Source organism: Ranitomeya variabilis, chromosome 3, assembly GCF_051348905.1.
Source record: "Ranitomeya variabilis isolate aRanVar5 chromosome 3, aRanVar5.hap1, whole genome shotgun sequence".
NCBI lineage: Eukaryota > Metazoa > Chordata > Amphibia > Anura > Dendrobatidae > Ranitomeya > Ranitomeya variabilis.
The window spans coordinates 248,441,925-248,456,105 of record NC_135234.1 but is presented as its reverse complement, the minus strand read 5'-3'; the positions used below and the strand labels follow the sequence as shown (position 1 = coordinate 248,456,105).

Sequence of the window (14,181 nt, the reverse complement as noted above, 5' to 3'; positions counted from 1 at the left end):
AGTTGGGGGCGGTCCCCTGACTGAGACCTGGTCCCTCCACGTGGCAATGGTCAGCATGGATGCGGGTCCCACGGGTGGCTTCTGCACTTCCCGTGCCCCTAGGACCCCTTCTGTCCTCTTGGGAGCTTTGTTCTGTCTCTCCCTTACACTTCTCTCTTCAGGCTGTCATGAGCTGCAGACCCTCACATCTGCTCAGCTCCACTTCTCCTCACAGACTACTCTCTGCACTGTTCTTCCTGCCTTCTAAGCTTCTCCCCCTTTTTCCTACCTACCCCACCCACTCTCACCACCCATTCCTATTCAGTCTGGGATGAGGCCTTCCTCCCTAAGGGTACACCCAGGTGCCCAGACTGAACTGGTGTGTGTTGCATGTGAGTGTTAGAGTTCTGGGTAGTGTCCCCTTCCTTACCTGAGAGTGGGATACCACATCTCTGGATGAGGTGCAGTACCTCTGTGGTGACTGGTCCCCAGGGGTGCTACACTAGGCACACACCAAACAAAGCAAAGCAACAGCTGACATTGAACTGAAAACAGCTAGAGAGTTAAATATTTAGAAGATCACCAAGAACCGGAGGCACCTAGGGAAACCCCTGCATGGTAGGCCAGATTGAACAGCAGGGCTGTCAATCAGAATGCCGACAGCCTAGCACGCCCCAGCAACAGATTGGGTAACTGGACTGTCACTCACAACATTGACAGTCTAGCACACTCCAGATCCCATAGGGTACCTAAGCTGTCACTCACAGCAAAGAGGAAACTGTGACAGAAACATGACAAAAAAACTCCACACAATTAGAGTGTGTTTAACCCCTTAACGACCGCCGATACGCCTTTTAACGGCGGCCGCTAAGGGTACTTAAACCACAGCGCCGTTAATTAACGGCGCTGTGGAAAAAGTGAATAGCGCCCCCCAGAGTCGGATTTTCTCTGGGGTCTCGGTTGCCGAGGGTAGCCGAGACCCCAGAGAACATGATTCGGGGGGTTTTTACCGACCCCCGAGTTGCGATCGCCGGTAATTAACCGTTTACCGGCGGTCGCAACAAAAAAAAAAAAAACGCGATTTGCCGTTTAATTTCTCTGTCCTCCGATGTGATCGCACATCGGAGGACAGAGAAATGTGGTCCCCGATGGCCCCCAATAGCCCCCCAATACTTACCTACCTCCCCCGGTGCTCCTCGTGTCTCCCCATGGGCGCCGCCATCTTTTTTCCGGGAAAAAATGGCGGGCGCACGCGCAGTGCGCCCGCCGCCCGGCACCCGGATGTTCTTTGGGGTCTCGGCTGCCGGGGGTAGCCGAGACCCCAAAGAACATGATCGGGGTCGATTTGCACCGACCCCTGCTTTGCGATCGCCGGTAATTAACAGTTTACCGGTGACCGCAAAAAAAAAAAAAAAAAAAAAAGCGATCAGTTATTTCTCTGTCCTCTGATGTGATCGCACATCAGAGGACAGAGAAATAGGGGGATTCGGGGACCCTATCATACTCACCCGGGGTCCCTGGGTCCTCTTCTGTCTTCTCCTGCCAGCCGGCTTTTTCATCATGGCGGGCGCATGCGCAGTGCGCCCGCCATCTGCTGCCATCTGCCGGCCGGCAGGAGAAGACAAGTTGGGGCTAAAGTTAGGGTTAGGGTTAGGGTTAGAGTTAGGGTTAGGGTTGGGGCTAAATTTAGGGTTAGGGTTAGGGCTAGGGTTAGGGTTAGGCTACTTTCACACTAGCGTTTTTTGGCTTCCGTCGCAATGCGTCGTTGGAGAAAAAACGCATCCTGCAAAAGTGCTTGCAGGATGCGTTTTTTCTCCATTGGCTTGCATTAGCGACGCATTGCGACGGATTGCCACATGTCGCATCCGTCGTGCGACGGATGCGTCGTGCTTCAGCGGACCGTCGACACAAAAAAAACTACATGTAACTTTTTTGTGCGACGTGTCCTACATATTTCAGTGCCACGTGCCACGTATTTAAGTGACACGTGCCACGTATCAAAGTGCCACGTGCCACATATTTCAGTGCCACGTATCAAAGTGCCACGTATCAAAGTGCCACGTATCAAAGTGCCACGTGCCACGTATCAAAGTGCCACGTGCCACGTATCAGTGCCACGTGCCACGTATTTCAGTGCCACGTATCAAAGTGCCACGTGCCACATCTTTCAGTGCCACGTGCCACGTATTTAAGAGACACGTGCCACGTATCAAAGTGCCACGTGCCACATATTTCAGTGCCACGTATTTAAGTGACACGTGCCACGTATCAAAGTGCCACGTGCCACATATTTCAGTGCCACGTATCAAAGTGCCACGTGCCACGTATCAAAGTGCCACGTGCCACGTATCAAAGTGCCACGTGCCACGTATCAAAGTGCCACGTGCCACATATTTCAGTGCCACGTATCAAAGTGCCACGTGCCACGTATCAAAGTGCCACGTGCCACATCTTTCAGTGCCACGTGCCACGTATTTAAGAGACACGTGCCACGTATCAAAGTGCCACGTGCCACATATTTCAGTGCCACGTATTTAAGTGACACGTGCCACGTATCAAAGTGCCACGTATCACGTATTTCAGTGCCACGTATTTAAGTGACACGTATCACGTATAAGCGCCACGTGTCACGTATTTAATTGCCACATATTTAAGTGCCACGTATCAAGATTTTCCATGGAGAACAGACACATCCAGAGATATGTCTGCTCTCCACGGCTGCAGCAACACACTGACAGGAGCCATAGTTCCTGTCGGTGTGTCACTGCGCATGCGCGAGCGAGTTTACCGGCGGTCATTGACCCCGGCACTCTCGCTTAACGGCAGTGCTGCGTGGGAAAGTTCAACGCAGCTGTACTGCTGTTAACCGAGACGCCGGAGTCATTGAACTCCGGAACAGTACGCGATACACTGCTAGGAGCTTCGCTCCTGGCAGTGTATCGCCGGAGAGCAGCCGATCGGCGTGGGACACTCGTTTTATGGATTCTGCGGACAGGGAGTATGAATTTGGTTTATTATTTTTGGATTTTTTCCTGGAGGATCGAGGGCTTTGCCTACAAGTGTGCTGTTGGTGAGTATATACTCTGTGTTATATGTTGTATGTACTGTGTGTCATGTATGTGTATTGTGTGTAGGTGTTTTGTGTAACTTTACAATTGTGCTAAGTCGCCGGACACAGGGACAACTCTCCCATCCTAATACCGGATGGGAGTAGTAGTCCCATACGGCGACTTAGCACAATGGTGGCACTAGCGTCGCATGGGGACACACACACGCACACACACGCACACACACGCACACACACACACACACAGAAGGACTCCATGCTGCTTCACTGGGGGGCGGGGGCTTCCCTCTTCCTGTCCGACGTCACGTCCGGTCCTGGGTGTCAACCCCTCCGTACAAAGACGCCGACACCCAGGACAAAGGCGCTGTGTGTGGAAGGTAATATGGGGCCCTAGGGGGATACGCAGACACGCCGCTGCGTAAAGAATTGACATGTCAATTCTTTTTACGCCGGCGTGTTTGCAGACAAAAGCGCCGCGTTTTTTTGCGGTGTGTCTGAACGGCAAAGTGAATTTCTCATTCACTTTGCCGGCAGACGAAAATGACATTGCGCATTTTTGAAAAGCGCCCGCAAAATAGCGCTCAAAAATGCGCTATGTCTGAAAGTAGCCTAAGGCTTCTTTCACACTTGCGTCGGTACGGGGCGGTCGCAATGCGTCGGCCCGATGTACCGACGCACGTTGTGAAAATTGTGCACAACGTGGGCAGCGGATGCAGTTTTTCAACGCATCCGCTGCCCAGTCTATGTCCTGGGGAGGAGGGGGCAGAGTTACGGCCACGCATCCGCGGAAATGGCGGACGCGACGTACAAAAAAAAGGTTACATTGAACTTTTTTTGTGACGACGGGGGCTAAAGTTATGGTTAGGGTTGGGGCTAAAGTTAGGGTTGGGGCTAAAGTTAGGGTTAGAGTTGGGATTAGGGTTAGGGTTTGGATTAGGGTTGGGATTAGTGTTACGTTTGGGATTAGGGTTGGGATTAGGGTTAGGGTTGGGATTAGGGTTAGGGGTGTGTTGGATTTAGGGTTTTGATTAGGGTTATGGTTAGGGTTGAGATTAGGGCTGTTTTGGGGTTAGGGTTGTGATTATCGTTAGGGTTGTGATTAGGATTATGGATCGGGTTGAGATTAGGGTTAGGGCTGTGTTTGGGTTAGGGTTGGAGTTAGAATTGGGGGGTTTCCACTGTTTAGGTACATCAGGGGGTCTCCAAACACGACAGCCAATTTTGCGCTAAAAAAGTCAAATGGTACTCCCTCCCTTCTGAGCTCTGCCGTGCGCCCAAACAGTGGTTTACCCCCACATATGGGGCATCAGCGTACTCGGGATAAATTGGACAACAACTTTTGGGGTCCAATTTCTCCTGTTACCCTTGTGAAAATAAAAACTTGGGGGCTAAAAATCTTTTTTGTTGGAAAAAAATATATTTTTTTATTTTCACTACTCTGCATTATAAATTTCTGTGAAGCACTTGAGCTTTCAAAGTTCTCACCACATATCTAGATAAGTTCCTTAGGGGGTCTAGTTTCCAAAATTTGGTCACTTGTGGGGGTTTCTACTGTTTAGGTACATTAGGGGTCTGCAAACGCAACATAACGCCCGCAGACAATTCTATCAAAGTCTGCATTGCAAAATGGCGCTCCTTCCCTTCCGAGCTCTGCCGTGCGCCCAAACAGTGGTTTACCCCCACATATGGGGTACCAGCATACTCAGGACAAATTGGACAACAACTTTTGGGGTCCAATTTCTCTTGTTACCCTTGTGAAAATAAAAATTTGGGGGCTAAAAAAATCTTTTTTGTGGGAAAAAAAATATTTTTTATTTTCACTACTCTGCATTATAAACTTCTGTGAAGCACTTGGGCATTCAAAGTTCTCACCACATATCTAGATAAGTTCCTTGGGGGGTCTATTTTCCAAAATGGGGTCACTTGTTGGGGGTTTCTACTGTTTTGTTACATTAGGGGTCTGCAAAGGCAACATAACGCCCGCAGACAATTCTATCAAAGTCTGCATTCCAAAATGGCACTCCTTCCCTTCCGAGCTCTGCCATGCGCCCAAACAGTGGTTTACCCCCACATATAGGGTACCAGCATACTCAGGACAAATTGGACAACAACTTTTGGGGTCCAATTTCTCTTGTTACCCTTGTGAAAATAAAAACTTGGGGGCTAAAAAATCTTTAGTGTTAAAAAATATATATTTTTTATTTTCACGACTGCATTATAAACTTCTGTGATGCACTTGGGCATTCAAAGTTCTCACTAAACATCTAGATAAGTTCCATGGGGGGTCTAGTTTCCAAAATGGGGTCACTTTTGGGGGGTTTCTGCTGTTTAGGCACATCAGGGGCTCTCCAAACGCGACATGACGTCCGATCTCAATTCCAGTCAATTTTGCATTGAAAAGTCAAATGGCGCTCCTTTGCTTCCGAGCTCAGCCATGCGCCCAAACAGTGGTTTACCCCCACATATGGGGTGTCGGCGTACTCAAGACAAATTGTACAACAGCTTCTGGGGTCCATTTTCTCCTGTTACCCTTGGTAAAATAAAAATTTGGAGGCAAAAAGATCATTTTTGTAGAAAAAATGCGATTTTTTTATTTTCACGGCTCTACGTTATAAACTTCTGTGAAGCACCTGGGGGTTTAAAGTGCTCACCACACATCTAGATAAGTTCCTTAAGGGGTCTAGTTTCCAAAATGGTGTCATATGTGGGGGGTCTCTACTGTTTAGGCACATCAGCGGCTCTCCAAACGTGACATGGCGTCCGATCTCAATTCCAGCCAATTCTACATTGAAAAAGTAAAACGACACTCCTTCTCTTCCAAGCTCTGCGGTGCGCCCAAACAGTGGTTTACCCCCATATATGGGGTATCGACGTACTCAGGAGAAATTGCACAACAACTTTTGTGGTCTAATTTCTCCTGTTACCCTTGTGAAAATAAAAATTTGGGGGCAAAAAGATCATTTTTGTAGAAAAAATGAGATTTTTTATTTTCACGGTTCTACGTTATAAACTTCTGTGAAGCACTTGGGGGTTCAAAGTGCTCACCACACATCTAGATAAGTTCCTTGGGGGGTCTAGTTTCCAAAATGGTATCACTTGTGGGGGGTTTCCACTGTTTAGGCACATCAGGGACTCTCCAAACGCGACATGGCATCCGATCTCAATTCCAGCCAATTCTGCATTGAAAAAGTCAAACGGTGCTCCTTCACTTCCAAGCTCTGCGGTGCGCCCAAACAGTGGTTTACCTCCACATATGGGGTATCGACGTACTCAGGAGAAATTGCACAACAACTTTTGTGGTCTAATTTCTCCTGTTACCCTTGTGAAAATAAAAATTTGGGGGCAAAAAGATCATTTTTGTAGAAAAAATGAGATTTTTTATTTTCACGGCTCTACGTTATAAACTTCTGTGAAGCACTTGGGGGTTCAAAGTGCTCACCACACATCTAGATAAGTTCCTTGGGGGGTCTAGTTTCCAAAATGGTATCACTTGTGGGGGGTTTCCACTGTTTAGGCACATCAGGGACTCTCCAAACGCGACATGGCATCCGATCTCAATTCCAGCCAATTCTGCATTGAAAAAGTCAAACGGTGCTCCTTCACTTCCAAGCTCTGCGGTGCGCCCAAACAGTGGTTTACCTCCACATATGGGGTATCGACGTACTCAGGAGAAATTGCACAACAACTTTTGTGGTCTAATTTCTCCTGTTACCCTTGTGAAAATAAAAATTTGGGGGCAAAAAGATCATTTTTGTAGAAAAAATGAGATTTTTTATTTTCACGGCTCTACGTTATAAACTTCTGTGAAGCACTTGGGGGTTCAAAGTGCTCACCACACATCTAGATAAGTTCCTTGGGGGGTCTAGTTTCCAAAATGGTATCACTTGTGGGGGGTTTCCACTGTTTAGGCACATCAGGGACTCTCCAAACGCGACATGGCATCCGATCTCAATTCCAGCCAATTCTGCATTGAAAAAGTCAAACGGTGCTCCTTCACTTCCAAGCTCTGCGGTGCGCCCAAACAGTGGTTTACCTCCACATATGGGGTATCGACGTACTCAGGAGAAATTGCACAACAACTTTTGTGGTCTAATTTCTCCTGTTACCCTTGTGAAAATAAGAATTTGTGGGCGAAAAAATCATTTTTGTGAAAACAAATGCGATTTTTTATTTTCACGGCTCTACGTTATAAACTTCTGTGAAGCACTTGGGGGTTCAAAGTGCTCACCACACATCTAGATAAGTTCCTTGGGGGGTCTAGTTTCCAAAATGGTGTCACTTGTGGGGGGTTTCCACTGTTTAGGCACATTAGGGGCTCTCCAAACGCGACATGGCGTCCGATCTCAATTCCAGCCAATTCTGCATTGAAACAGTCAAACGGTGCTCCTTCACTTCCAAGCTCTGCGGTGCGCCCAAACAGTGGTTTACCTCCACATATGGGGTATCGGCGTACTCAGGAAAAATTGCACAACAAAATTTGTGGTTAAATTTCTGTTTTTACACTTGTGAAAATTAAAAAAAATGGTTCTGAAGTAAAATGTTTGCAAAAAAAAGTAAAATGTTAATTTTTTTCTTCCACATTGTTTTAGTTCCTGTGAAGTACGTAAAGGGTTAATAAACTTCTTGAATGTGGTTTTGAGCAGCTTGAGGGGTGCAGTTTTTAGAATGGTGTCACACTTGGTTATTTTCTATCATATAGACCCCTCAAAATCACTTCAAAGGTGATGTGGTCCCTAAAAAAAACATGGTGTTGTAAAAATGAGAAATTGCTGGTCAACTTTTAACCCTTATAACTCCCTAACAAACAAAAAAATTGTTTCCAAAATTGTGCTGATGTAAAGTAGACATGTGAGAAATGTTATTTATTAACTATTTTTTGTGACATATCTCTCTGATTTAAGGGCATAAAAATACAAAGTTTGAAAATTGCAAAATTTAAAAAATTTTCGCCATATTTCCATTTTTTTCATAAATAATCGCAAGTAATATCGAAGAAATGTTACCACTAACTTGAAGTACAACATGTCACGAAAAAACAATCTCAGAATCAGCGGGATCCGATAAAGCGTTCCAGAGTTATAACCTCATAAAGTGACACTGGTCAGAATTGTAAAAATTGGCTCGGTCATTAAGTACCAAATTGGCTCTGTCACTAAGGGGTTAAATATGTTTAAGACTTACCAAATAAAAATACCTCCAAAACAGTTATAAACATGGCATGAAAAATGTTTGAAATTCATAAATGTTTATATGCACTAAAAATACCCTGTTCATGAGCACCTAAAATAGTATTTCTGAATTACCACAAATGCCATCTCCCACCTTAGTTCCACAGGTGAAGAAACGTACATATTTTCTCTATACTCTATACTTCACCACAACAGATTGGTGGCCACCTTCCTCTGCAAAATGTCAGAATAAAAATTTCCGTAAAAGATATATTTTTCATGGAAGTTTTCATGTGTTCCTATTTCATGTTTGCTTTCATAGCAAACACATTTATAACAACTTAGACATCCCAGATGTTCACTATTTCATTAACTAGTGCCCACTGAAGTAAAGCCAGCAATGTGAGGGACAGTTTCTGCAACAACTCACCTTGAAAAGTAAATCAGATCAAAGGGTAAATATATAGGTGTCATGATCCGTTCCGGAGTTTAGTCCTGTCTGCTCTTTCTCTGGGTGGATCATGTCAAGGGTTAACTTTGCTCTGCCTCATTCTGGGCTCGGGTTTGCTATTTAGCTCCCAGGTATCCTGAGGGTAGTGTCAGCTATAGCTCTGTCTCTGTCGGCGTGTAAACCTGACTCTGGAAGCCCTTGATTTGTCCTACTGTGAACCCTGACTTGTCCTGTGTCTGTTATCTCCCTCTGCCTACCCTTTCCCAGTGTCTCTTTGTTTGTCTGTATCTGCTTGACTCTCTGGTTTTGACCCCCTGGCTTGGCTTTTTGACTCTGCTTCAGTTTGTCCCTATTGTACCGTATTTTGCCCGTCCTGGTTTACTGATCCCTTGCTAAGTCCTGACTATCCATTCTGTCTAAATCCTTTTGTACTGTTGTGCTGTCTTGTGCTGTGACTTGGCTTTCCTGACCTCGCTCTCGTCACTTGGTGGCATCTGTTCAGCTGCTCTGTGTGTGCAGTCTCGCTTCCCAACCAAGCTCCCCCTTGTGGAGCACTGCAGCTGCATGACAATAGGATGATTTCTTCTGAATTGTTCACCACTGAATATTTTTCTATTTTTAGATTGACGTACTATCCCGGGTTGCAATTGTTAAATAACTGGACGGGAAATGAAGCGAGATTCTCAGTTCAGACGACATTCTTCACAAATAGGTCCAGTGCCAGTCTGTTCTACACAGCTCGTCTCTGTGATTCCTACAATGAGCAGTGCTGTAAGGTCAGTAACCAACATAAAGGAAGTCTATCAGATCCCCTAACTGTCCCCAACTGGTACTATTGGTACAGATTTATTTAATCCAAATAGATGTTCTATGTTATTACTAGTGATGGGTAAACCCGAACATAGTCTGTGTTACTATTTGAGTTCGGCAGTGCATCCAATCAACAAGCTTTTCCGGTGTGGCCTCTTCTAGCCCCATCACAGCCATGCCAAGTATTGTATGGCCAGCGCAGTATATTAAAAGAAAAAAAAAATAGATATTTTGACTGGTTATCAGAAATAGAGTGGCCCTCCACGCCGTTGTTTTAAACTATTTATATAATCTAAAAAAACATTGTGGGGGTTTCCACTATTTTTGATAACCAGCCAAGGTAAAGCAGACAGCTGGGGGCTGGTATTCTAAGACTGGGAAGGTCCATGGATGTTTGGTCCTCCCCAACCTAAAAATAGAAGCCCACAGCCATCCCAGAAAAGGTGCATCCTTTAGATACGCCAATCCTGCCATTTTGCCTGGCTCTACCCACTAGCACTGGTGCGTTGGCAGTCGGAGTAATATTTTGTGGTTGATGTCAACTGTGTTATGTCCACTGACATCAAGCTCATTGGTTAGTAATGGAGCGGCATGCAGTTAGTAATGCAAAGGCAGTAGTAGATGTAAACTTTTAATTCTTATGTAATCCAAAATAATACAGACACTTTGGTCCACAATCGCACGGTTTTTCCTCACCAGCAGATATTACAGCTACACCAGCACTTACAATGCTATTTTTCTTGTTTCCTCTATAAATCTGTTATCCATCTGATAAATGTCTGGATTTGTAGACGGGAACATCTGTGTTAGCTTAAATTGCATAAGAATTAAAAGTTTGTATCTACTACTGAGTTATTCTTGTGATGCATACAGTATAAAAAATGACCTGAGTACCTATTTTAAAAACCAAGAATGCCATTTAGTTAAAAAGAAATCTCATCCTCCATGCTATTCCTGCCTTGGATCTTCTAATTTTGTTTACCTGGGCATGATTGACAGCCTGCATAACCAGGGGTATACATAGAAATCAAGGGGCACCATAGCAGAAGTTTTAATTGGGCTCTCCCCATAAAAAAAATAATAATGTTTGGTGGCATCACAGAAGAGCATATCTCACAATTTTGCAGTCCTTTCAAAGTAATTATCCTCCTATTGAAGCTCCTAAATCTCCTTTTCATTGCCCATTAAGTACGATGCCAAGAAAAATGCCCCCCAAATACAGTATAATACCTCCACTTCTAATCGGTCCCACATTGCCTTCCATACAGTATAATGGAACCCACATTGCCTTTTATACATTATAATGGGCCACACATAGACATCCATATAGTATAATGGGCCCCACATTACCTTCCATACTGTATAATGGGCAACACATTGCTTTCCATGCAGTATAATGGGTCCCACATAGTCCTCCATACAGTATAATGGGCCCCACACTGCCATCCATACAGTATAATGGACCATATATAGTCCTCCATACAGTATATTGGGCTCCATATTGCCTTCTATACAGTATAATAGGCCCCACATAGTACTTCATTCAGCACAATGGGTCCAACATTGTCATCCATACAGTATAATGTGACCTACGTAGTCCTTCATACAGTATAATGGGCCCAAAATTGCCTTCAATATAGTATAAAGGGCCCCACATTGCCTTCCATATAGTATAATTAACCTCACCTCGCATCGTTCCCTCGCTGCTTCCGGACTCCGTAGCTTGTAGCTGCACTGCTCGGCACAGCGGGCGTAAAATAGTTACCTCATCAGGACCTTCTTAAGACTAGAATATAAAATACTAGGCTTAATGAATAGGGACAAATAATATAATAGTTCTACTACTACTAAGGAACGTATTCCACGTTTCAGTTGAGTATTTGTACCGTTAAAGAAAAACTCAATTTCATCCAAAAACACAGTTATGTTTTAAAATACTCTGATGGGATTTGGGTGGTGTCCTTTATGCAGCTTTTTGAAAAGTGGTCAAAAGTCTGCAGTCACTTTATGTAACTGCAGACTTATGAATCCTCACAGCATGCACATTCCACATTGTAATTATTCTATGGTGCCGATACAGAGAGCTGGCAGTCATGAGACCGCAAGTATGCGATATGTATACATCCGGCCATATTACGACTAGATGTATGTGGCTTCTCTCAACTCAATTGCAGGCAAATGACCTCGCACTCCTGGCGCCGGCACTGGAGAATCTTGACAGCTTGCAATATGCATTCTGTGAGAATTCACAAGTCTGCAGTTGCAGAGAGGGACTACATGCTTTCTTGCCACACCTGAACAACCTCTTTAAAGTCAAAGATGGTTAAATTAATTTTCCTTCTACCTGTATAACACTGATGCAATTTTGCTACCATTCGACTAGTTACAGAGGTTTCATTTCTACCCTTACAAAAGATTTACATGACCGCAATATGACCTTTTTTTTACATCCGTATTACTGCCACAATTTCTGGCCAAACTGCAAGTCTCATGACACAGACTAAAGTCATCACAAAATAAATAAATAAATAATAATAAAAATGTGTTTATTCGAATCTGTATATTGGTCACCGATGAATTTTAAACTCTTGTATGAGTATTATCAGTTAGATTGCATATACTAAAAAATAGGTATGGGGGATACCGATCAAAATAAAAAAGTGTATGCTACTTCTAAATAATCTGACCACTCTTTTTTTTTTACCACCGACTTTTTGGCTTTGCAACATGTTAAAATATGAGCAAAGAATAACAAACATGGAATCTGTCAGGTCCTCCAGGCTTCCCCAGCCCCACTATGATTTCAACCAATAATTCTGCAATAAACTCATAAACTAACTCAGCAAACCGCAATCTTGCGCATTCACGACACTTCATTTCTTCCTTGACATGTACAATGATCCTGGGTGAAGTCTCCCTGTCTTCATAAGTGCTTTGCACCTGATCAAGGAGAAAAGAGGACTCGTGAATGCGCAAGATTGCAGTTGTCTGAGATATACTGAGGACCATGTGGAGAATTGTCAATCAGGCCTAGTAGCATATTTAGTGACCATGAAGCCAGACAGATCTATAAAAACAACCCCCCACCTGACTATTCCAAGACAATTCAGATACGGATATCTGTATGATATATCAAGGGAATGATTTTATTGCTGGATTATGGTTGAAGATCATGAGATCATTATGGGTGCAGAATGGAAGGCTTTGTGGTCTTGTCAGGACCACTTTAGACGAAAGATACTTCTTTGAGATTATTTTTTGTTTATCACTTGAACAATACAGTTTTATTGTTTTATTGCAGTTCCTTTTCAAACTTCTCTAACAATCAAAAATGAGATATTGCAATAGTGTCTATCCGAGGTACAGGTAAGTTCTGCAGCAGGTACGTAGTAGAATACTTTGACATTGGTTTATCATTAGCTGCTTCTTGGTGACACTTGGCAAACAAACCTGCCGTTCAATTTCTAATTTATTCTACTTGCTAAACATCCATCAAAATGTTTCATTCTGACAAAATGTATCAATTTGTTGAATTTCAATCAAAACCACCTCCATCAATTAATGAATAAAAAAAACTGAATATGCATTTTAAAAAAAATCTTAAAACAAAAGTTGGTAAATACCTTTCTATCACCGAAAAAACTTTACCGTTAACCTTTCGAATGACTAAACTAGAAAATACATAAATGTGTGTCGTCCTTGGATAAAAATAATACCAAAAGAATTCGTACCATTTATGCCAGCTGTTAAAAGGCTATAAATTCTTTGTGTTCATGTATAGACGTGGCTTAACTGATCTAGCCTGGGCTTTATACAATGTGAGTTTACGTCCTTTTTGTCATTTATTCTGGTATGTATAATGTATAGAAAAGTGATGAATGGGTATTTTTCAATGTAAAATAAAAAACATGCTACTTGTACTGCGCAGCTCACACAACTTACCGAAAGGTACGCATGCCGTGATCACACACATATTGACTGTACTATGAGTTTTTGGGATAACATCAGTGTAAATAACATGCAAGATATTGATAAAATGAAATGTCATAAAATGTCAGTCACCTGCTACATGCTACTCGGATACGATTTATTTGCTTCGGCTCTCGACCAAATTTAAAGATGTGTAAAGATTTTGAGGACATCTAAAGTGCGACACCGTGCCAATACCAATGCAAGTATGGGCAGATGGCAGAACCTGTTACCATGGTAAGTAGAATACATTTCTTCTCATACTTTTTTATATATAACAACAATTAGCCATTAGTAATATCTACACCTACACGACAGTTCTACTTTGAAGACATACAAATAAATTCTTCATAGCTGTCAAAACTTTATTTTGCTAGAGTTAGAAAATAGCCCTATATGTTATCCTGAAGATAGACCCCATTACTGGAAATAAGAAACATGTAATCTGATTAAGTTTCTTACCTTTATTTTTCCTATTCCTCTTTAGACTCATGGGCTGCTGGTAGTATTCTTTGATACTTCAGGTATGGCTACATGCTGTGCGTGGTGCTAAGAAAGCCTAGATAGTGTTACTATAGCTTTGCGCATTTCATGATGATTTATTTTCTTTGAACAAGGAACAGTCATCATTATCCTTTTAGCTGCAATACACTGATGAAATTTTGTTAACATTGGAATATTTGCAATATTTTCATAACCGTAGGAAAGATTCATGTGGCCGTACTGTTTCCGTTCTC

The 14,181-nt window shown here is 43.3% G+C and overlaps 1 protein-coding gene across 2 annotated transcripts in view; it reads left to right on the top strand.

The window, feature by feature from the left end:
• LOC143815762 (uncharacterized) overlaps window positions 1-13,073 on the top strand; it is a 785,716-nt gene extending 772,643 nt beyond the window's left edge. For both annotated transcript variants that reach the window (XM_077295356.1, XM_077295355.1), the window contains exons 50-51: window positions 9,288-9,441; window positions 12,777-13,073. In XM_077295356.1, coding sequence (XP_077151471.1) covers window positions 9,288-9,441; window positions 12,777-12,797 — 175 coding nt within the window. In that variant the 3' untranslated portion in view covers window positions 12,798-13,073. The remainder of the gene's footprint in view (window positions 1-9,287; window positions 9,442-12,776) is intronic.
• The last annotated feature ends 1,108 nt before the right edge of the window (window positions 13,074-14,181 follow it).